This window comes from Paroedura picta, chromosome 3 (genome assembly GCF_049243985.1).
Source record: "Paroedura picta isolate Pp20150507F chromosome 3, Ppicta_v3.0, whole genome shotgun sequence".
In the NCBI taxonomy this organism is placed as follows: Eukaryota; Metazoa; Chordata; class Lepidosauria; order Squamata; family Gekkonidae; genus Paroedura; species Paroedura picta.
In genome coordinates, this window is record NC_135371.1 from 68,874,208 (window position 1) to 68,898,991 (window position 24,784).

At 44.9% G+C, this 24,784-nt stretch overlaps 1 protein-coding gene across 4 annotated transcripts in view; it reads right to left on the reverse strand.

The window, feature by feature from the left end:
- Positions 1-75: 75 nt before the first annotated feature.
- The window catches only part of SIMC1 (SUMO interacting motifs containing 1), a 50,784-nt gene continuing 26,075 nt past the window's right edge, over positions 76-24,784 (reverse strand). For 3 of the 4 annotated variants that reach the window (XM_077326350.1, XM_077326347.1, XM_077326348.1), the window contains exons 2-10: positions 20,238-21,176; positions 17,941-18,161; positions 14,073-14,142; positions 12,115-12,263; positions 11,640-11,816; positions 7,646-7,774; positions 5,195-5,351; positions 4,920-5,004; positions 76-555 (exon numbers count right to left, since the gene is read on the reverse strand). In XM_077326350.1, the coding sequence (XP_077182465.1) occupies positions 287-555; positions 4,920-5,004; positions 5,195-5,351; positions 7,646-7,774; positions 11,640-11,816; positions 12,115-12,263; positions 14,073-14,142; positions 17,941-18,161; positions 20,238-21,083 (2,103 nt within the window). In that variant the 5' untranslated portion in view covers positions 21,084-21,176 and the 3' untranslated portion in view covers positions 76-286. Of the gene's footprint in view, positions 556-4,710; positions 4,787-4,919; positions 5,005-5,194; positions 5,352-7,645; positions 7,775-11,639; positions 11,817-12,114; positions 12,264-14,072; positions 14,143-17,940; positions 18,162-20,237; positions 21,177-24,784 lie in introns of all 4 variants that reach the window. The other variant, XM_077326349.1, reaches the window with a different exon arrangement.

Consider the following 24,784-nt stretch of genomic DNA (forward strand, 5'->3'; position numbering starts at 1 on the left):
ATTGCAGTAGTACAGTACTTCCATACCTGTGACATTTAATTTCCAGTAACTTTAAAAAATAAATCCTCTCTCTCATCACCTTAGTGAAATAATTTATTATAAAAAAAACCCTTGCAACAAAACAAATGGGAACAGAACCAGTGTTAAATCCATATAACATAACAAGTCTAAAATAAAGTTGCACAGCTGATTAGGCTGCCCACTGGCTGGTAGTATAAAGCATTATTTTACTTGAAAAGGAGGTTGTGTTTGTACTGAGGATTCTCTAGAATGGAAGACCTGTTGCTTAGCTACTTCCATGCCCAGAAGATCCATCAAAGTGCCCCAGAGTTCTGTAGATATCTGTAGTAGTATGAAACAATACCCGGAGTAGCTCAATCTTTTCTTTGATAGGTGAGGGAAGTGGTTGCCCCAAAGTTTGCAAAAGCTGCTTCTGGAAACTATTTATGCTGAAATCTGCATCTGTGGTGGTGATGGAATCATATGACTGTAGTTTAGGATTCGCAGCTTTGATAATCAAATTGATCCTTTCGCACATTGAGCTCCGTAAGTGCTCTGTAAAGGAGGAAAATTACTGAAGATTAGTGAGGGCTACAACATCTGCATAAAAGATCTCCTGGAAAACTGAAAACAACTGAGAAGAGAGCCTACTTATATTTTATCACCTGCAACCTAATGAGGTGCTTGAATTGGTAGAAGTTAGAAAACCTGAAATGGTCAGATTACTTTCGTGGTAGTACCTTGGCTGATCAGTATAAACTTTCTTGTTCTGAGAGGGCAGGGATATTAACATGGGTGATTCCTATCCGTCCATCATAGAAATAGGACTACAATTCTTCCAGGTTTCTTGTGTGTAATTACCCACTGTTTTCATTTAATTCCTGCTTAGTTAGGGAGAGGAGGATTATGGTACAAGCAGCTCAGCAAGGCCCCTACAACTAAGCAGAAGGAATCTAATATTATTTCTATGTTTTTATTCCTGATTCATCTCATTTCTTCTATATCGCAATTATTACTTTTTGCCTACTCTCTTTCTGAAGGCAGGATAGTTTGAGGCAATAGAGAACTTCAATGAAGTCTCAGATGGCTCCAAGGAGGATGGTGACGCCCTTGTCCCCCCAGAAACAGGAGGCAGAGACTACTCCCTGACATGGTCCAGCAAGCACAGACATGCAGAACAGGACACCTCAATAGTAGCAGCTGATTCTGGTAGGAAGATTCTCCACACCAATAAAGATGGCAAATGCGTAGGCTTGGTGCTCATAGCTGCAGCAGAGCAGTCAAGGAGATGGCACACCACTATAGATCAAGAAAGAAATGTCTTCCCTCCCAATCTCCTCTGGAGATAGCAAACTGGCTTCACCATGCAATGATTGAGAAAGTCTAGTTCCTGCAAGAGCCACACCTTCCTTATGAGGGATCTGGAAAAGAGATCATCCAAGATCCTCCTCCAGATCACATTCTTCTTACTTCCTGTGGATTGTTTAAATGGGGAAGCAGGTAGAATTCTTCAGATGAGGGTAGGTTGCAGAGCATCAGCCCTGACCAACTAAGATGGAACACACAAAAAAACATTGTGCACAGACCCCCATCCTTCTCACAGTAACTCAGACCCATCCTAAGGGGTTTCAAACAGTTCATCCATTAAGGAAGAAGGGGAAATGTCTGAGGAGGAAATAATAATCCCAGTGTAGCTCTTTAACTAAGAGGACTATTGGGGACTATCAGCTAAGCCTGTGATGACACTAGATCTCTCACAGCCCTGAGAAAATAAGGAAGAGGAAACCAATCCTAAAGGAAGAGGAAACCAATCCTACTGCAGCTGCACCAAAGATTAAATCGAGTGTGTGGCCAGCCTGATGGGTGGGACCAGTAACAAATTGTGAATACCCTAGTGTCTCCATGGCTTACACTAGGTCTGGGCCAAGTCCTGAAGTGTGTCCACATGGATGTTGAAGTCCCCCAAAACCAAACGTTTTGGGTACTGCAATGCCCAGGCAGCAATCGCCTCCAGGAGGCCTGGCAGGGAAACCGGAGGGGCAGCGGGTGATCCGTACACCAACCAGATAATTACGTTCTCAACCGACTCCCACTCTAGGCTGACATACTCTAGCCCCAGAATTGACGGTGCAGGGAGAGCCCTGAAGGGAAAAGTCCCTCTGACCAGGATTGCCCCCCCACCCCCCTGACCTTGGAGCTGGGGCTGATGCAGAGCTGAAAACCCAGGTGGCACCAGATCTTTCAAGGCAACTGTCTCACCTTCACACTCCCAGCTTTCAGTCGTGCAAGCCAGGTCTACCTCATGCCTTGCAAAATAATCCTGCAAGGTAGAGGATTTGTTGTTGATCGACCTGGTGTTGCAAAGCATCAACACCACTTCTGCCCTAGCCCTCTCTCCCACAAACCTGGGGATAGGATGGAGATTTGAAGGGCAGCACCTGTATCGACCAAGCCACTGGCCATGGAAACTCCATGGCCAAGGCCCCCTCGACCTATGTACTTCACTGCTCCCCTATTATTGAATCTCCTCGCACCACTATAGTTGCCTTGACCCAGAAGTACTGGGATCTGCATCCTGGGCAATGTACTGTATTTGCCGGCGTATAAGGCGACTGGGCGTATAAGACGACCCCCCAACATTTTCACTCAAAATATGGAGTGAGCCCAGTGGGGGGGAGCTGCTCGCCGCCGCTCGCCCAGTGGGGGGGGGGAGCTACCACCGCCGCCGCTCGCCCAGTGGGGGGGGGGATCTACCGCCGCCGCTGCTCGCCGGCGCTGCTCGCCCAGTGGGGGGGAGCCGCTCGCCGCCACTCGCCGCTCGCCGCCACTGTGAGCCCAGTGGGGGAGAGCTGCCGCCGCCGCCGCTCGCCCAGTGGGGGGGGGAGCTACCGCCGCCGCCGCTCGCCTCCGTGAGCTCAGTGTCGGGGGGGCGGCCACCGCCTGCCGCCCGCCGCATCCAGACTGGTGCACCCGGCGTATAAGACGGCCCCCCCACTTGGAGGCATGTTTTTGAGAGGAAAAAAGCCGTCTTATACGCCGGCAAATACGGTAATTCTATCACTGGATAGTACTGGGGATCACAATAGATTCTCCTGTAAACAGGCTGTATTTGCCAGAAGAGAAGATCTAAAAAGCCTGAGGCTTGAAAGGACTACTGATAAAATTCCAGTTCATCATTACTAACAACTCTGGCAAGATTACAAAGCCTAATGATCGCTTTTCTGGATTGAGTGCCTTAGGCTTGGTTTCACTCTTATCAACTGCAGTGGGTTTCTGTGGTGTTTTTAGCTGCAGATTCTTCAGAAGACAGACATCCCCTTAGCTTTTACCAAGATCTTTACCAGGATCCAATGATCCAATCTGGCCAAGAACAAGGAATACTTCAAGCCCAACATAATTCAGATATTTATAGATATAAGACTGATTGGAAGGGGGAGGGTATGTCCAGATGTCAAGAGAAGGGCAAATAGACGCTATAATTTCCATATCCCCTGGCCTTCTTTATGCCTTTCCTCCTATTCTGCTATTACTAATGCTGGAGAAACTGGGACAAGAAAAAGCAACCCTGATCTGCATAGCTAACTGGCCAAAATACATAGGTGTTAGTGGAGTTATTAATAGGAGATCCTTAGCAGATTCCAATTAGTCTGGACATGCTTCAACAAGAGCCCACTGTGGCATGGCTGCACATGACCGTATGAAACTGGAAAGGGAAAGACTCTTAAGATTAGTGTATTCTATAAGGATCACAAGTACTAGTCTTTAGAAGAGTTTCTACACTTAATCGATGGTATATGCCAAGTGGTACAAATGGAAGCATCTAGACCTATTTGCCCCTTTGTTACACCAAGTCCTGGAGTTCCTGCAAAATTTTGTTGACCAAAATGGTGACAAGTGGCCTCCCTGACTACAGTGGTCCCAGAGGATGATGGATTTTACATAACCTTTACATAATCGGGTTTCTCAAAAGAGTAGCCTATGTCAGCCCTTGTCTATAGATTTCCTTCCAGGCGATTATACCTAGTACTATCTGTGTTCACTTAGCTTTCATTTGAACCTCTGAGAGAAGTTCCACTAAAATGGTTGAAAATGATGGTCCTAATTTGACAGCTGAGACTTGGGCTAGAAGGGTCTTGGAATGGTCTGTGTGTTTTTCACAAGGACAAATAGTGCTAAGAACAAATCCAACATTCAGTCCAAAGGCTAAAAGAAAATATCATAGCCTTTGTTCTGACCAAAACCATTTCTCCTACCCCACAAAAAGAAAAGTTGCACATGCTAGATCTTTGCAGTGTCCAAACAGACTACATAAGGTGCAGAGGATCCATTCATAAAATGGGTCTCTTTATTCCAGAGAGCCCACCCAACATTAGATAGAAAAAAATCTACCTCCAACCTGCCAACATAGATGCTAGAATGCACACATACATGGCTGGATCAGAAATAGCATGCCCTGCCTCTATTTCGCTAGTCTGTGTTATTGTCCTGTAAAAAGAATACACCTTAGAAGCATCTGTGATTGCATAAAGGATTCTAAGGCACATTCCAGCTTTGCATGGTTTTTAAAAGTGATAATACTTCCAGGTGAAGTCTTCTGGCTATTGTTGGCCTAATCTTGTGACCTTTTGTGTATCTACTTAGAATTATAGGGTTGAAAGTAACAAAGCATTAGCACAAGGCACTTGAGAATGCAGTTCTTTTATACATTACCCCTTCCCTTGCAGTCTCTTCCCTTTCATAAAGGCCACTGCTGGAGACTGGGGGTGGTCAGGTTCCATTTTGGAATCTGGGTATGGGAAATGGTATAACTGAAAGGCATTTGTTTAGTTGATATTAAGTAACATGATAATTCTGTGATGGATCCCAAAAAGGAATGAATTATTTGATACTGGTGAAGATGCAGATGCAATGTCTCTTACCGAGGATAACTCTGTGATAACTCAGCACCAGTAAATTCAGCTGGTGAAGCATCTCATCCCACCTCTGCCATGTTGCTTCATTATCCTGTGAAAAGAGAATGTTTCACTTTGGACTGATACTGCACCATATAAGGAACACAAATTTTAATTTTAATTTTATACAGAGATCCATTTTCTTTATAAATTGGCAATAAAAGTAAATCACTAGTGATTAACAAACAAAGCATATAGAGAGCTAGATGTTTGTTTTGAAAAGAAAGGACATAGTGAAGTACCTGGTATTTTATTGGGTGAGAAAGGTTTGCCAGAAAATACAAGATTTTTGCCATAGACAAGGGCAGATTGATAGGCTTGTTACAGCTGTGGTGAAAAATGAGCTCCAGCACTTTACAGCGCAGAAGATGGCATTCCATACTACCTAGGAAAGCTTCCCTGGAAGAAAGGAGAAACAATGGCATGATAAACTGCCCCCATGAACCCTGGCCATAGAACAACTGCTTCCATTACTGCAGAGAGATGTTTGAAAGTCTTCTGAATGCATTTCAGCCTCTCCCAGTCATCAAGGCATGGCAGTTCTGCTGCAGATGTTTACTTCATGTAAATAGTAATGTCTGTTCAAGGTCAGGTGAGACTGAAGCTTATCTGCTGCATTTCCCTTGAGAAAACAGCTCCTGCTTTATAGCACAAGATGGAGCACAAATAGATTAATCTGAGACTAGCTAAATGGATGGAAGTAAATCTTGTGGAGCTCTTCTATATGCACGTCTGAATGCTTTTAGGTAAAGGAACTAGTAGAACGCAATTCTAGACTTTTGCATTAGCAAAATAAAAAGTTCAGCAACTTACTCCAATTTTCTTTGAAGTCAGTCCTTCAGTGCAGTGCCACTTCCATGTGAATATGCAGATGATAGTTAAAAGACATTGAAATATCTGCCTATGTTACTTGCAAAATTGTAGAATTAGGCATTAATTATGGTACTGGATACCATAAATAGATTAAGGTTGACGTTGTAAACATGCATACTTGGATGAGCTCCATTAATGGGACTTCTGAGTAAATGAGTTTAATACTACAGTGCAAGACTCTGAGATGGTGAATGGAGATCCTTCTCCAGCAATACAGACATGCATTTAACATCAATCCTGGCTGTTTTAAGTTTTCTGGTCAAATCTGTTTTCTTGAGAAATCTGAACAACAGCTTAAAAGTGCAACTGAGGAAAGGTAGGTTGTATTGAAAGGCATCCATTGAGGAAATGACTGCTAATGGGCCCTCTGAGACAGATCCTGAGGGCTGAGACTGGAGGGAGCAAAACACAAGGTTATAGGAATAAATGGGCTGGACAAAATAGTGTTTGGTTTGCTGCTTCAGCTTAAACAGCCCTCCGACACAAGGCCCAAAGATGTCCTTTAATGGAACTGAGGGTGAAGCACAGATAAAATCTTAGGCCTCTCACTTGCAGTTGCATTGTTGTTTAACACTGTTAGCTCTTTTCCTATTTTTAATTGCAGCCCTTGGCTGGAAACAAAATCTGAAAACCAGATATGTGCTTTGGTGAATTTCTTGTATTAATATGGCTGAAGAGCTTGGATTAGGATTTAACACTCTCAGAGCTTTTAGTCAGTACTGGAACAACAATACTTAGAGGGTGGCCATTATGTTTGATTGAACAAATGTTCTTGGTAGGTGCAATCTGGATTTCTACACATTGAGCCTGTGAAAGTAATAAGCTTGCCCTTCTAGGGAAAAATACTCATGAGTCATAGAACTTCTCACCTCAGGAACATGAAATCACACAGTAACGCTTGGCTTGTAAATCTTCTTCAATCCCTGGAGAGGTCCTGAGCCATCATAATGGAGCCTTGGAGGAGGTAATCTGGCCTGATCATGCCATTTTAGTGCCCTAATCTTTTAAACTATGTTGTTGGTATATCATCCCTCCTACTTTTTATATAAAGAGCCAGAAGCTTGCTGCTTATGATGATACAAACTGTGCATAATAATTATGAGAGCTCTGCAGCCTCCATGAATATATACAAAGCCAACATGGATCTCAGATATCCTTTGCCATGATTCCCTTGTAACCAGAAATAACTGTGAATCTAGAGACCCTTGAAGGAGCCTCTTGTGGCACAGGTGGTAAGGCAGCCAACCTGTTGTCAGAAGCTCTGACCATGAGGCTGGGAGTTCAATCCCAGCAGCCGACTCAAGATCGACTTAGCCTTCCATCCTTCCGAGGTTCGTAAAATGAATACCCAGCTTGCTGGGGGGTAAAATGGTAATGACTTGAAAAGGGAATGGAAAACCACCCTGTACTGAGTCTGCCAAAAAAACCGCTAGAGGGCTTCACCCCAAGGGTCAGACATGACTTGGTGCTTGCACAGGGGATACCTTTACCTTTAGAGACCCTTGAACCTTATGAAGCAGACATACCGACCAAACCTTAGTGTTTCAGCTGTAATTGGCTAAAAGTTCCAGAACTTGCCATACAACAATTCCATCTCTGCTTTTCAATTTTAAGGAACTGGAAACAGGACCAATAAAATGGTGCATGCAATTTATATGGTTCATGTGTTTATTAGGAAAGTACTTGGGTGTCTCCCAGATATGTATCCTTCCACAGATTACTTTGGCATAGGTTGATAAAATACATTGCCCAGAAGTACCTGACACCTCAGAAATATGCCCAGGAGGTATGAACTCAGAGTTTAACAATTTATCCCTTACCTCTGGCTGCGCTTGGGGATATTTAACACTGATGGAAATACCATATCTGCAATCTTATTGACACTGCAGATGGGAGACTTATCCACTTCAACTGCTATAGAAAGCATCCTTTGGAGAAGTGCCGCCTCCCTAAATTAGAGAAGAAAGAAACAGTAATATTCATCACCATTCCATTTCAATGTTATACATCAAAAATTAAAATACCAACAAAAAAAGGAAATGCAGCTGCTGGTTTGGAAAAGCAGGGTTACACTTATTTGTAACTGTTGTTCACTGTGTCTTTGTACAGCTCAGCCACAGCAAAAATTTCCAAAGCTTTCTAGCAGACTAGGAGTATCCTTCCTCCCACTGGCATTTTCCTGGAAAGACCATCACATGACCAAGAGGAGGAGACTGAGGATCCAGTGAGTTTACAGTGGTGCAGGTGGGAGGGATGTGTGCCTGCACAAAAGACCACTAAATGAACTACAGTTACAAGTGCAACCCTGCTTTCATTGCCACGGCTTCTGTACAGTCCCACATGAGGAGATGAGCAAGCTCACTGACAGAAGTGGGTATAAAGCTCTGTAAGGAAGACACCATGGAGGATCACCTCCTCAACAGTACTTTAGCATCTCATACTGACATTCACACAAAGGTGATTTATAAAAGAGCAGGGCTCTCTCTACAAGTACCCCAACTGAAATGCATAAAGGAATGTGGCATGGAAAAACCGTGCTTTGTGGAAAGAGTTGTGATACCTGAAGTGGCACTGAACAATCATGCACTTGAAACATAGTGTTTATAGCCTCTACTAACTCACAAGGATGAGTTGTGTAAGGATACTGACTAATCCACCCTGGAGCATGAAAGACTAATAGAAAGTATTAGGGGCCTAGCAGACAAAAAAAACCCTAGAAAATTTACATACGGGAATTGTGAGATATAAGAACTGAGAGACAAACCCTTGTGGGGAATTCTGACTAGGGCATCAGATACTCTAAAACTGTGAAACTTCAGGAATGAAGAGGGCAAGAGGACATAGGTTAGAACCCACAAGGTCCTATTTGATTTAGAAAAGTAAGATATGAGAAGGAAGGAATGGTGCTTGCCTCTCGAGAGGAGTTGATCCGAATTACCAAAGAATCAACAGCAATACTGAGAACTAGGCATTAGCAAGAGGGCTTAAAGCCAAGGTCAACAGATAATAGATTCTGAGTGAGTCACACCTTTTGCTATGTCTAGTAAAGTTCAGCAGGCCTTAAGGTAACTAGTTTGTCTCAAAACACAAATAACACGAACTGGAAACTCCACCCATGTCATCTCCAAAGCTATGAGGTAAAAAGAGGTTCAAAGAACCCTGACTAAAAGGCACAATACCCTCTAGATATTTTTCACAAAAACCCACTGAGAATTGCAAGGCTCTCTTAACCCACATGCCTCCAGGAATTCCATCTTGGAACCCAGGGCTGCCAGGAAGGCATTCCTTCTGTCAAGCATGTGCACAGCTAAGCCTTTAAAAGAGGCTCTTATCATAATTCCAGGTTTCTCACTTGGGAATGTAGGCAGCTAGAAAAGGGAAGAGTGCCTTTATATGGGAAGCCAAAGTCTTGTAGAAAACAGCCTGTGTGAAATTCAAGGCTATACCAACCTACACCTCCAGGCTTTCCAACTCAGAACCAAGGGTTTACTTTGGAATTGAGAGCAGCCCGGAAGGGGAAGTGATCCCTTCAGTGAGGCAGTCTGCAGCCAAAGCCTTAGAAAAGAGCTATTCTGAATCTGAGACACTGTCAGGCAACACCTCCAGGTTTTTTCCCTTAGCGCTGACATAGCCACAGAGGTAGAATGTGACTTTATTCAGGTTGGCATACAGCCAAAACCTTCTAGAAGAGTACCAGTTCTATAAAATCATGCCTTCAGAGTAAATTGGTGACTGTGAAGGAGCAGGCAGCTCTCTTGCCAGTTTGGTGTAACGGTTAGAAGTGCAGACTTCTAATCTGGCATGCCAGGTTCGATTCTGCAGTCCCCCACATGCAACCAGCTGGGTGACCTTGGGCTTGACACGGCACTGATAAAGCTGTTCTGACCGAGCAGTGATATCAGGGCTCTCTCAGCCTCACCCACCCCACAGGGTATCTGTTGTGGGGAGAGGAATGGGAAGGCGACTGTAAGCCGCTTTGAGCCTCCTTCAGGTAGGGAAAAGCAGCATATAAGAACCAACTCTTCTTCTTCTTCTTCTTCTTCTTCTCCTTCTTCCCCTCCTCCTCCTCCTCCTCCTCCTCCTCCTCCTCCCCCTCCCCCTCCTCCTCCTCCTCCTCCTCCTCCTCCTTCTTCTTCTTGCATGACCTCCCCCCCCCCCACCACACAGACACACAAAGCCCAGAGATTGGGTGCTTATCAACACCATTTTAAAACCGCAGTTGGAAGAATCCTGTGAAGGCCCTTTTTGAACCACAACAAAGTGTAAAGCCTGAAACCTTTCTTCCTTAAACATCATTCCTTCCTCATTAGAATGACTATTAATGACAAAGACGTTTGAGAGAACAAGTCTCCTCAGCCTCAAGAACGAGGTGTGGAAAAAAGAGAGAACAGCAATGAAGTCCTTCTCTTTGCGCACCAAAAAGAGAAAACAGGAACTACTGCTCCTCCTGGTTATGTGATCGTTTTGGTGGTAAAGCGTCAGAGGAAGGAGGGATGCTCCTAGTCTCCTAGAAATCTCTGGAAATTTTTTCCATGGCTGGGCTGTGCACACACAGTCCCAAAATGGGATGTCACATAAATCAGGCTGATGAGCATTACATTTATTGGCTCAAATACAATAGGAATGGGGTAAGCAGAACTTGTTTCTGACTGATTCAAGTGGGTAGCTGTGTTGGTCTGAAGAAGCACAACAAAAATTGAGTCCAATAGCACTTTTAAGACCAACAAAGGTTTATTCAGGGAGTGAACTTTCGAGTGCATGCACTCTTCCTCAGACTAAATGTAACAAGGCTCATAAGCATAGAGATATAAGGCAAAAGTAAATTGATGCATGCCACAATTTTTACTAATCTGCCACAATTTACTTTTGCCTTACATCTGTACACTTATGATTCTGGTTCCATTTAGTCTGAGAGTGTTCACTTCTTGAATAAATCTTTGTTGGTCTTAAAGGTGCTACTGGACTCAATTTTTGTTGCTGACTGCTACTTGAGGATGAATAAGGACTAGGATCCAACAGTGCGTCTTCCATTAAAATTGCTTTTATGTAGTTGTGTCTTCCTACAGCCTCCAAATTTTTAAATCTGTATCCTGTCTACAGGGCTGGCACTTACCATGATCTGACAATACTGTTAGGGAGGTACAGTCTTAACTTGAAGCACTGTGTGATCCAATTTGTCAAGAGGGAACATAGAGCCCCAATGATATGGAAGTCACTTTAAACAGCAATCAAGAGTGCCGAGAAGAAGCAGGGTAAAGATTTCAAGATTAACCAGAAGCCCTGGCCATACTGATGCTAAATTACTTCTGTACTTGTACCTCTCAACCTGTACGACTCTAAAGCAATCAGCACCAAACCAACTTCACACAAGCAAGAGAGAGACTCTTTCCACGGTGTGTCAAAGAAGAAGAAGAAGAGTTGGTTCTTATCTGCCACTTTTCTCTATCTGAAGGAGTCTCAAAGTGGCTTACAATCGCCTTCCCTTTCCTCTCCCCACAACAGACACCCTGTGAGGTAGGTGAGGCTGAGAGAGCCCTGATATTACTGCTTGGTCAGAACAACTTTATCAGCGCCATGGTGAGCCCAAGGTCACCCAGCTGGCTGCATGTGGGGGAGTGCAGAATTGAACCCGGCTCACCAGATTAGAAGTCCACATTCCTAACCGCTACACCAAACTACACCTGAATTGCTAAGAAGCAACAGCCAGCTATCCTCTTCAGAGTAGTAAATTCAATCAGTGAAAAATTGGCACATTCAGATAAAAACTGCAGCACAAAGCTTGCAAAAGAGGAAAAAAGAAATTATTTTGTTTACCTCTGAGACTGTAGAGAGAGATCTTCTATTTGTGCAGCTTTGGCTAAATGAAGTTCTGATACAGAAGTGCTGTTCTTGGCCACTGATATTTCTGACAAAAGACTTGCTTCCTGCAGACCTCTATGCTGGGGAAATCTTGTTCCAGTGATTGCAGCTACGAGCCAGTCAATCAATTCCCTAAGTCAAAAAGCATAAGCATTAGTGATGTGTTGCTGTGATCTCTTGAACACAGCCATCCAGCTATCCCATTGCAAAAAGTCATGGGTGCTTTGTCCAAGGGCTGCTTTATAATTCTCTATAATATTTAACTTCAGACTAACTCATATGGAAGCACATATATGCAATGATTATCAAGCTAATAATGCTGCCTGGGTGCAATTAAGCACATAGAGCACAAAACACTTTAATAGATCAACTTCCTGAGGCTTTGGCTGCCTGACTTGCAGGTAGGCTCTGTGGGGTAGGAGCTAATTACTTTATGTTGCTGGAGCACTTGTCACAGGAAAGTATTTTCTTGGCAATTGAACTGTGCAGAACCCCTTGTCTGGCTGTTGTTTGGAAGTCATCCTCCAAAGTCTGGATCACGTAATTCAAGAACAGGAATCGTCCTGGAAACTTTTCTTCCTGAGGGATTCAGAAAAATTCAGCAAGAGTTATGAATGATCCCTCTTGGTTGAGTTAGTGAACGACAAAAAGAAGTGCTTGTGCTGAAGTTAATTAGCAGAAGCCAGTGTGCAAATGCAGGAGATGGTTGGAGAAGCAAGAGAATAAAATCATAGCTTAAGAGTGAGAATGATCTACTCAGAATAGGTCAGGCAGCAACCATGCATTGTAGCTAGGGTTGTTCTTTCAGTGTTGAAAAAAAGAAAATCCTCCCCTCATGCAATTCTGTATCAAGGGAAGCCAAATTCTGTGATCGACATAAAGTGTGCAAGTTTGCAGAGGTTTCCTTATTTTGCAATTTCTAGCCTACAAGAGGAATAAGGCAGGGCACTAAACCTCCATATTCTGGGAAACCTAGTCAATCTACCTCTGGCTTTGAAAACTTCTCCAGTTATACTCCATGCACTCCCAAACATTTTTATTAGCATAGAAACAATAATTTAAAAAACCCTTGAGATTTCCAGCATGCTGAATTCTATGTCTGCATGAAATTGTATAAAACATCATTCTCAACAGGGGCCATATGGCACCCTGGGGGTCCTGGCACATCTGAAAAGGGCCACAGACTGAAACACGCGAGAAGGGGAGCCCAAAGGGTTTATGGGGTGGTGGAGGAGGTAACTGAACTGATGAAATACTGTTTTTATTACAGATTACATCATTACCTGCTAGGAAGTTCAACCTTTGTCATCAAGGGAAAGAAAAAGAAATCATGTATGTGCTTGAATTAATGCATTTAGAAAAAAAAGGAAATAAATGCTTATTTTGGTTAAATGTTCTCGAAATATCATGCATATATAAGGCAAGGTAAATCTAGTATAGTTCTTTCTCAGCCTAGGCCGTTTTTAGCCTAGCCCATTGCACAAGTAGTCAGTTTATCGAAGCGGGTCCTGGAATCTGAGACCTCCTAAAAGGGCTGTGGCCAAAACAGGCTGAGACTGGCTGGCATACATTTCATTGTAGCAAAACTAAAATGGCACTACCTCTCTGGGATACAGACTGTTCAATCAAGCCTACGTACTGAAGAGAGAGAGAGGTATAAAGAAGTGAAGAAATTTAGCCAAGTGTGCAAGAGGTCTGTGCCCAGTTTTGGGATAAAAATGATGAATTGGATCTTACAGAATGCTTCTATTAATGGCTTATGCTGGCAGAATAGCTTTGCATGCTAGAGGAAAGCAGTAATGCTAGTGGGACAGTTTCTTAGAACCCAGCTCATTGGCATTAATAATCTTTACTCTGTCCATCAACAAGCAGAAAATGGTCTCATTTTTTTAACAAGAGGTTACTGCAGTAGCTCATGCCAGCTGCATAATAATTAGCTTTTATATACTCCTTGGAATGCCAAGACTTGATGCCCATGCATAAGAAGCTGAACAGCTTTATGGATCATGTCCATAGACTTAATCTCTAAACACTGAGAAATGAATACAAATTAAGGGGGGGGGGCCAAAAATGCAAAATCCTATGCTCTTGGCAAGCTTCATTTTGGCCCTTCCCTGGACTATTCAGAATAGCTTTGTTGTCCCCAAAAGTACAAATGTCACTGAACAGGCCCAGATTAACTGGCGGGAACTAAGAAGCCTAGTTAAGGAGCGTTCCTTCTCCATTTGCTGAAATAAATACTAATTAGCCTATGCTGGATTGCCTTGGCTCACTCAAACCTGCTTGTTAGCAAAGAGGCTGGCATGGGAACTTCTTACAAAGCAAAGACTGGCAGAAATGCAGCAGTTACAATCATACTGCTCACTCAATGGGTTATAGTCAACGTACCTGCTCTGTCATGACCTCACGTAGCAGGTCCCAGTCCCATACCACTGTATCAGCTTTGGCTGGGTGAAGTCTGAAATTTAAAATTGGGTCTATTATTCCAAACTCTTCCTTCTGAATTCTTCTTTTAAGGCACACATCATAGTGTATGATTGACTGATTTCTCAGCTAGCTTGTGAACAGCAGGGATTAGCATCCAGGTTATTTGATTTAGTAAAATACAGACAGCAACAGGTCTTTTATTATCACACCAGCCCTATTGTGCATTTTTTTTAAAATCATGACACTGAGCCACTTGGATAGCAGGCATCTGAAGAGGGCTTTCTACAGGTGTCACCCTACAAAGCGGAAGACCAAACATATGTTCTTTGCAGTGGTTCCTCCCCCCTATGGAATAGTCTGCCAGGAGGGCAGGAAGGCCCCCAAACATCTGGCTTTTTGTAAACTATGCAAAACAACTGTCTGGGAGGCCATTTTTATATAAGACTAATGCTGCATTACAGCAGAATGATTCAGGAAGATGCTTCAATAGAGGGAAAGGGACTGTGGACTACACTAATATCTATTTTTTATTGCTGTTGTTTTCTTGTTCTCACTGCATTATATTTATGTAACAGCATTTCTTGCACTGCTTACCACATCACATTCAAGATTTCTGCCTTGTTTTAGGTCTCAGTCCTCCTAGGTATTATCTGCACTCATGTTTTTCCCCCCACTCTCAATCCTGCCGAATTCGGATTGATCTGAACCTGGATCTTGCAATGGATCTTGCAACAAATCTACAATGTGTGTTCCAATTGTCAATCTACTCTCTCCTTCCAGCTTAATGGGGGTGGGAAGGCCACATGCCTGTAGGCACCGTTTACTTTCACCTCACTTCCCAGCCTAGAACGTGTGTGGTGGGGGAAGCGGGAGTTGTGTATAAGCAATGCCGTTCTGTTTATTTGTAAGGTATGGAAACAGTACATTCTGCAACAGCAAGGCTGCCCTTCTCTCAGTTATATGTAGACTGGATATTTTACGCTGCCTTTAAATAATGCTGTCATGCTCAGGCCTAATTCATTTCTCAGCCTGTTTTAGTTTGCAACTTTAGGGTTAAGAGTATCCTCCAGATGTTTAATAGAAGAATGTGCCATCCAGGTGTTTAATGTCAACAGAAAATCCTTAATGGTCATTTGGATCAATTTGATCTTGTGTGTGTGGAAGAAGATGGGAAAAGCATGTTGCAGATAATTTGTGCTGAGTGAACTTTGATGAGTGACCAGATGAGGTTCATTAAGTCACCATCTTATTTATCTCGTGACTGTATAATTGGTTTGGGAAGCACACTTGACCTGAAGAAAACATCACTCTGTGCTCCTTGCTGTGTGAAAGCCTGCTTCTTTTGTTTTTCTATCCACTGTGACTGAAGAGGTACCATTCATCTTGCCTTTGTGAGATTTATTTTTATGCCTGTAAGATGCTCCTCCTCTTGTAACTAGGAAGGATAGTGGAGACTGCTGAAGTATTTTTATTTTCTGTGTGCTTTGGAACCTGAAGCCTGCACTAAGCCTTGTATTTTACTGTTTCTTTTAATAAATTTTCTTCTTTATTTTTTTAGAAGGCAGTGGTTATTTGGTATGTACTTTGGATCCTGAAAAAGAGCTCCCACTACTGGTATAGCCAGGCTCTCACTGTACATTACAGGAAACACCTCCTCTGGAGATGTTGATATTCTGTGAGCAAAGTTTTTGTTCCCAGCATACTCCTGCAAGGCTGGTTTGGGTAGAAGGTCTTAAAGGGGTGTGCATCACAGATACTTGTGGGAGGGTGTGCATCACAGATACTTGTGGGACATTTGGGGCTTGCCTCTAGCTCAGTATTGTCTACTCTGATGAGGAGGAAGAGTTCTCTAACATTTCAGGCAGAGAAGGCAATTCCTACCACCTTCTACTCAAGATACTTTAACTGGAGATGTAGAATACAGAGTCCTTTTGCATTCAAACTACCACTAGTTCACAGCCCGTCCCCAAGTAGTTTATTTATTTATTATATAAATAATGTTATTTATTGGTGCCTCAAAAACACTCCCCTTGCAGCTCAGGTTGGTTTACAGAGAACTTGGAATTCAAAATACAGATACAACATGGTTCAATTATAATAGCAAAATGACAACAGTAGTAACAGTAAGAATATTAACATCTAGTGATAATGATTTTTCCTAACTGAAACAGTAACATTCACAGTCCAGGGTTGCCCTTTGGTTTGCTCAGTGGACAAAAATGTGTGGCAAGGGGTTCTGGGGGCCCAGTAGATGATGTTAGTTCAGCTGAACCTCAACCGCCTGGCAGAAGAGCTCCATTTTTGCAGACCATGCCAAACTTGTAGCTCCAACAGGGCCTGGACTTCTTCTGGGAGTGTATTCCATCAGGTTGGGGCCAGGATGGAGAAGGATCTGGCCCTGGTTGAGGTCAGACATGCTTCCTTGGTGCCAGGGATCACCAACCATTTGGAGGTGGCAGAGCGCAGAGCTCTTTGATATGTATATACAGAGAGGCATACTGGGTAAACCTCAGGTACACTGGGCCCAGCCTGCATAAGACCTTAAAGGTGAGTACCAGGACTTTAACCAGTAACCAGTGCAGCTGTTTGAGCATGGGTTGGAAGCAGGACCTCCAAGGCATTCCTGTGAGGAGCCTAACTGCTGTACTCTGGACCAGCTGTAGATTCCAAATCAGGGATAAGGCTAGGCCTGCGTAGTGAGTTGCAAAAATCCAGTCTAGAAGTGACAGTTGCATGGATCACTGTGGCTAGGTGTTCTGGGGCCAAGTACAGTATTAGTAGTTTGGCTTGGTACAGGTGGTAGAATGCCAGCCACGCTACTCTCATGACCTGTGCCTCCATAGAGAGGGAGGCATCCAGGATCATGCCCAAATTCCTGGCGGAGTGAATCACTGGTTACTGCACCTCATCCAGATTGGGCAATTGTGCTTTCCTTGCTTGGACTTTTTAATCAAATGTAAAATGTGGTTGGGATACATATTCAGGGAGTGTCTGAAAAAGCTCTTGATACAACCAAATATGGTTACATTATAAGGCTGAGTTTTCTTTTAGTAGTGAGGACTGGTGGTCCCAGGCAAGACAGCAAACATAAGGAAGCCAAGTTGGCTCCATAAGCAGATGTCAAATGATTTGAGGAATAAAAAAGAGTCATTTAGGAAATGGAAGGGAGGCCTTATTACCAAGGATGAGTAAAAACAAATAATAATTGTAGGGGGAGTGATCTGAGGACAGGTAGGGCGCTACTAGTCTGGCTTGGCGAAAATGAAAAAACGCCGTCCAGGCTATTTTCATGATCTGAGCCTCCATGGAAAGGGAAGAATCAAAGGTCACACCCAAATTCCTGGCTATTGGTGCAGGTGTTAATTGCACTCCGTCCAGGTATAGGAGGCACGCTAGAGAGCAGACGACTGAGAGGGGATCTGATAACCATCTTCAAATACTTAAAAGGATACCATATGGAGGATGGAGCAGAATTGTTCTCTCTTGCCCCAGAGGGACAGGCCAGAATGAATGGGACGAAATTAATTCAAAAGAAATTCCATCTAAACATCCGGAAGAAGTTCCTGACAGTTAGAGCGGTTTCTCAGAGGAACAGGCTTCCTCGGGAGGTGGTGGGTTCTCCATCTTTGGACATTTTTAAACAGAGGCTGGATAGCCATCTGACGGAGAGGCTGATTCTGTGAAGGCAAAGGGGTGGCAGGTTACAGTAGATGAGCGATTGGGGTGTGAGTGTCCTGCATAGTGCAGGGGGTTGGACTAGATGACCCATGAGGTCCCTTCCAACTCTAGTATTCTATGATCTTATAAGGGTAGCACATGGGATACATACGCCTGGATTTTCATCAACAGCATGTAGGCATCTCTCTGTATCTCTTGTTGCACTTCTGAGCTCAGCATAATCTGTCTGACCACATCCTGCATGGTCTTCTTTGGGAGGTAGTACTGGGAGGATACATAATCCATAAGGAAATCCAAGGTCCCTCGGAAGAAGTTCTCCTCAATAGTGCTGGATACCATACTCAGTCGACGGGATGGTATAGGTTGGGCTTTCTGTTGAACAAAGTAAGCCACCAGAATTACACACTACGCTAAGACCTTCGGTATTAGGCTGTTTAAAGAGCTTTAGTGACCTGATGGAAATACACTCTGTTATGTAACTTCAAGGGCTGCCTTGCACATAGCCTGAAGTTTTTAAAATCACAGGCATATCAGCAACTCTGATGACAGAGATATGTAAAAGGTGTTTGCTGTAGTATAATTAATGTTTATTGGTAGAATTGGTAGCCAACAATAAGAAAAGATCTCTAAATTAAACAGCTGTCAGATGCTGCTAGCAGTGAACATGTGCTATTTATTGGTGCCTCAAAAGCAACCCTCCCCAAATAATGCCCGAGGAAGGCATTCCAATGTTTTAAAATTTGTTATGGGAGGAGTGCAACCACATCCCAAGCAGGCTGCATGTAAACTTAGAGAACCCATCTTTTTGGGGTAGATGTGAATTGGACAGATGAGCGAAGGAACCCACTTACCAGAAGGTGCTCCTCATAATGAAAGCCCTGAGGCATAGCTGGAAGCATAAGTGTACATCAGCAGCTTTGAGAAGGCTGCTCAGAAAGGATTAGATAGATTCCAGATGGAGCTGGGGTGGCTTAACATCCCTGGAGATAGGCCAAGCCAGCAGTCATTAAAAGGTGGTGCAGCAGGTCAGTCAAGCTAGGGTGCTTGTTCAGGCCAAGGCTTAAAAGCAGCAGTGAGAGGCTTGCTGGGAAGGATGGTGGATGAAGTAACAAGGGGAACATATGAGCCGCTTCCTTGCTCTGTGCGTCTGGAGGCTGAGCATGTATTTGGGGGAATGAGACCGATGAACTCTAGCCCCAGCCTAGGAGCTGCAGTACTACAGATCACCCAGGAGCCACCCAGTCTTGCCGCAGTAGGCTTCAGTTTAATAGCATGGTTCGGACCTGGGTAGGCAAGACAAGTAGGATTGGTACGTCTCTCCCATCTCCTTACATTAATAGCTACGGTTCTGTGATCAAGGAGGCAGACAATGTACGAGGATATCACCTCCCTTGTTACAATTCCAGTCCAATGCCTGTACCAAACATCCAAGCTGGAGAACCTGATGCTCTAACTCAGTCTTAACTTTTTTTACTGTTGAGAAACCCCTGAAACATTCTTCAGGTTTTGAGAAAACCCAGAAGTGACACAATTGTGGAGAACATGGTTGGGAAGCAAGCTGTGTACACACTTACCTGGGGCCCCTCTCCACTCCATCCAGGCCAATTGTTGGCTATTTTGGGAGAGGGGGTGTGGGTTGACATGACCATATATGGTCATACACTTATCCATGGTTCCTTTGTGAAACAGCCTGGGGGGTGGAATGTGTCTGGGTGTCCAAGTTGGAATAGGGCCAATCAGGGTGCAGCCGCCAGCAATGCTGGCTACACCCTGATTAGCCCTGCCCCTACAGCTCCCGCCCTCCCTCCCTGGACGTTAGCCACATTCCTCTCAGACGCGACAGAGACAGAGAGAGACACAGAGAGCTGCGCCAAGCTGCTGACTAGCCCTGCTTCCTTCCTAAGAACGAGCCCTATTTACCTGCTATGGCTCCTGCTGCCACGGAGAGATACAGAGAGAGCTGCCCCTACTGTGATGGAGGGAGAGACAGCCACACAGAGAGAGCTGCCCCAAACTGCACACCAGCCCTGCTTCCCTCCTACAAACCAGCCCTGATTACCTGCTGTGCCTCCTGCTGCAAGGCACACTCAGAGACACGCAGCGAGAGGGAGAGAAAGAGAGACAGAATGATATGCACCTCCTGGTGTCCCCTGGGTCCTAGCAATGGGCTATAAATGTTTAACCAATTTAAAAATATATTAAAATGAATTAACTCCCACACGTTCTGGAAACCCTTCCAGAGCCACAACTAAACCCTAGTTGAGAAAGCCTGCTCTAACTGATCTGATACACTACTTTACAATCTCCATGGATGTCTTCTAGTTACATACCACAGTCTATATAGCATGATCCCATTAACAGTTTCAGCCTAAGCAATATGTGCATTTTCTGACTGGGAGCCCAGATATATAAATTCTGGCTAGGAAACTAATCTCTCCAACCACTTACCTGTCTGGCATCCTTTTTGTGTACTATGTTGTGGAGGAAGGCGTGATGTACAGGCACCCCTGGGAAATACTGCAATGTCTTCATCCAGATTTTGATGTCAATCTTCTGAGTAGGTTCCTGAGCATCTAACTTTACAGTATCTGATGTTGAGTTACTTATCTCTGCCATAAACTGGTCACCTTCTGTTGGAAATGTGGTGGCATTCAGAGGACTTTGGGGGAAAAGGGAGCCTGGAGAGTGTCTCTGATCAGGAAGAGAGAGATTGATGTCAATCTTCTGAGTAGGTTCCTGAGCATCTAACTTTACAGCATCTGATGTCGAGTTACTTATCTCTGCCATAAAGTGGTCACCTTCTGTTAGAAATGGGTTGGCACTGAGAGGACTTTGGGGGGAAAGGGAGCTTGGAAAGTGTCTCTGATCAGGAAGAGAGAGCTGGGAGTTAGGATCTCCCTCAGGTACACTTCTACTAGGATCGTCATCTACAGGGTCCTGGAATGTTTCATGCTCACTGCTATAATTAGCTGAAGAAATAGATAAAACATCTGAGCCCAGTTGTGGGCTCCCCAAAGACCCTAAATCACTGTTGTAAGTGGTGTGGCTACTGCTTTCAGAGTCCCCACTGTAGTTAGGGACAAGCGCAAAGCTGCCTTGAAAGCAGGCTGGTTGGATGGCATCTTCCTTGGGGGAAGGTTGTTTCTTGTCCCACTGGCCAAGTGACATATCAAGAGTCCTTTCAGTATCCAGAGTGGTGAAGATTTTAGGAGAGTACACAGACTGGACGCTGGCTGGAGTTGAGTGCATTAGATTCAGAGAAACATAGCCACCATTGTGAAGAGGGCTGACCATTGTATCTTCAGTCTGTGTCAGGTCAATTACGCCAAAGTCAGGGTATACAGCTGTTTTCCCAGCCAGATCATCTCCAGTCAGATCGATCACCTCCTGCAAGAAGAGAGATTCCAGTCACTGTACTGCCCAGTAGGAAGAAGCATACCTGGTTTTGTTTACAAAGCATTAGATGGTTTGGGACCAGCATATCCTACGAACTGCTATATCCCATCAAGATCTGCAAGACCAACTGACAACATCCTAAACACCACAGTGCACACTGAGATAGGAATTTTTATTGGACTCCCTTCTCCTTTGTAATTCACTTAATTTATGACATAACCATCTCACTCAAGTGCTAGCTCTGAATCCAGTATCACCATTGCAGCCAATGAGATTTTCAGCTTTGGTGAGTTAAAATTCCTTTCATCAGAGGTTTGCCTCTCCAAAGCACATACTCTGAAAATTTCATTGGTTTCTGAGGTGATACTGGACTCAAGTCTAGCTGAACAAAGTTCTTAAAGGTTCAGACCAACATGGCTGCCCATCTTAATCAAATCTAGCTGTTTTATTGCACTTCAATACAGTTGCCCTCTGAAACTGTTCTCACAGAAGTCCTGTGTTTATTTTTTGCTGCCTAAGATTGCTAATTGATGTGGCAGAATTCCACTCACTAAACCACCCCAGCAGGCTTTCATACCTTTCAGCTATGGTTATTTATCATCACATTTATCATTTATCATTTATCTCATGGGCAATAGAGGTTCATCTAATGCACAACAAGATGCACCAGTGCTTCTGCACTAGGCTGGCATTCAGGAAGAGGAAAGCTAAATTCTGAACTCTAAATGTGTATCTGTATTGCAATATTGTGCTATGGGTCGATGAGGGATGTCTGCCAACTGATCTGCCATCTGTTTCAATTTCTCACAGACTCCCAACTGGTTATTATAATCTTTCATTAAAAAGCCAAGCTCTTTGTGATATCCACAAGGAAACCAATAATTCGCATAATCAGACAAGAATCTTGAATGAAGCAAAAGATAAAAATGTATGTTGCACAAAATAGGGAAAAGAGGCTGAAATACAGATGTCCATCCCAGCCAGGCTGGCACAGATGTAACATTCCCAACTTGTTGTTTTACATTGTTGTTTTACAGTTCATATATTTCCATTGATCCGCAATATCATCAAGTACCTTGCCATCAACGGGTTAGCCAGGATCCCATGGCAATTATGCTGACCCCAATCAAGACAGGCTGGGTAACACCTCACAGAAGAGGTACTGTCACGCAGTGTTAGAGCTCTAGGTTCAAACAATCTCCCTGAGGCTGGCTCCCAAATAGTACTCCTTTACATAAGCATATTCCTAAATCAGCAACATTTACAGCCTTAAAGATAATCTTGGAGACAGCAAGCAATATCTTCCTCCTGCTTACAGTTAATGGTTGTTCCAGGCCCTCCATTCTCTATAAACTTTTATCAAGCTATATTCTAATAAAGTTTATTATTATTATTATTATTATTATTATTTAGATTTATTTCCCGCCACTCCGCGTAGGCTCGTGGCGGGTCACAATAGTCCTATCCCCATTAAAATACCCATTAAAAGACTTTAAAAACAATCCCAACATGGCGGTAGCTCTCATTATTCCCACCCCTGCTATCAGAGCGGCAGGGAGGGTGGGGAGGAGATCTAACTTACTAGGTCCGGGGGGGGGGGAATGCTGGCACTCATTTGCTGACCCCGGCCTCAACCAAAAACCTAGCGGAAGAGCTCCGTCTTGCAGGCCCTGCGTAAAGCTGGTAAATCCCGCAGGGCCCGCAGCTCACCCGGGAGCTCATTCCACCAGGTAGGGGCCAGGACCGAAAAGGCCCTGGCCCTGGTCGAGGCCAGGCGCAATTCTCTAGGGCCAGGAACTATCAGGAGGTTCTCCCCCGCTGAGCGTAAAGCCCTGTGGGGGATATAGGGCGGTAGGCGGTCCCTCAGGTATGTGGGTCCCAACCCGCGTATAGCCTTAAAGGTCAAAACCAGAACCTTGAACCTGATGTGGGCAGCAATTGGCAACCAATGCAGCTGCCTCAGCACAGGCTGGATATGGGCCCTCCAAGGTGTACCAGTGAGGACCCGAGCAGCTGCGTTTTGCACTAGCTGGAGTTTTCGGATCAGAGACAAGGGTAGGCCGGCGTAGAGTGAGTTACAGAAATCTATTCTGGAGGTGACTGTCGCATGGATCACTGTAGCCAAGTGGTCACGGGACAGGTAGGGCGCTAGTAGTTGGGCCTGGCGAAGATAGAAAAACGCCTGACCCGCTACTCTCTTGACCTGAGACTCCATAGTCAGGGAGGTATTGATGGTCACCCCCAAATTCCTGGCCTGGGGCGCGATAGTAAGTTGCGCTCCTGTCAGGGTGGGTAAGCGCGCTGCCTGGTCCTGCCCTCTGCCTCCCAGCCACAGGACCTCCATCTTGGAGGGGTTGAGTTTTAGGCGACTCTGCTCGAACCATTCAGTCACTGCTTCCAAACATCTAGCGAATGGTTCCGGGGGGGGAGTCTGGGCGGCCGTCCACGAGGAGATAGAGCTGGGTGTCATCAGCGTACTGGTGGCAACCCAGCCCAAAACTCCATACCAGTTGGGCCAGGGGGCGCATAAAGATGTTGAATAACGTGGGGGAGAGGACTGCGCCCTGCGGTACCCCACAGGGGAGTCCGTAGGGACGCGAGAACTCTTCCCCCACCGCAACCCTCTGGGTCCGGTTCTGGAGAAAGGAGCGTATCCAGCGCAAGGCTGTGCTTCGTATCCCCGTGCCAGCAAAGCGATGGATCAGAAGGTCGTGATCCACGATGTCAAAGGCTGCCGATAGGTCCAAAAGGACCAACACGGACGACCAACCTCTGTCCAGCTGGCGACGGAGATCATCCAAAAGGGCGACCAACACTGTCTCCACCCCGTGGCCAGGACGGAAGCCCGACTGATATGGATCGAGTGCCGAAGTTTCCTCCAAGAATGCCGAGAGCTGGTCAGCCGCAGCCCTCTCCACCACCTTGCCCAGGAACGCCAGATGCGATACTGGGCGGTAGTTGGCAGGGTCCTGCGGGCCCGGGATTGATTTTTTTTAGGAGAGGGCGAACCACTGCCACCTTTAGCCGCTTAGGAAACTCCCCCAAACTTAGGGAGGAGTTGATGTCTCTGAGCTGGCCTCCTATCCCCTGGCCGCCTCCCTTGAGGAGCCAGGAAGGGCAGGGATCAAGGGGGCAAGTGGTCACCCTGACCGAGCTCAGCAACTTGTCCACTTCAGGAAGAGAGAGCCGCCTGAAGCCATCAAACCCCAACAGGTCTCCAGTTCATTTACTGTATTAATTGTGGCGGGAAGGTCACGACGGAGTGACAAGACTTTATCCGCAAAATGGCTCGCAAATGCCTTGCAGCCAAGTGCCAATTGTCTAGTATTTTGGCGCCCCTCAAGGGTGGTGAGTGACCGAACTACCCTGAATAATTGGGCCGGGTGAGAGCTTGCGGATGCAATTTCCCTGGCAAAAAAAACAGAGTTGCTTACCGTTTACGGTAACTGTTGTTCATTGACGTCTTGTGTGCAGGCACACATTGGGACTGTGCACGCGCAGGCCTGCTGCTCGGAACTTTCCCTAGCTAAAAGTCTCCAAAGAGGGCGCTCCGCTCCGCTACCACGCATGCGCCGGGTTTCCCGCGCACCGATCACGAG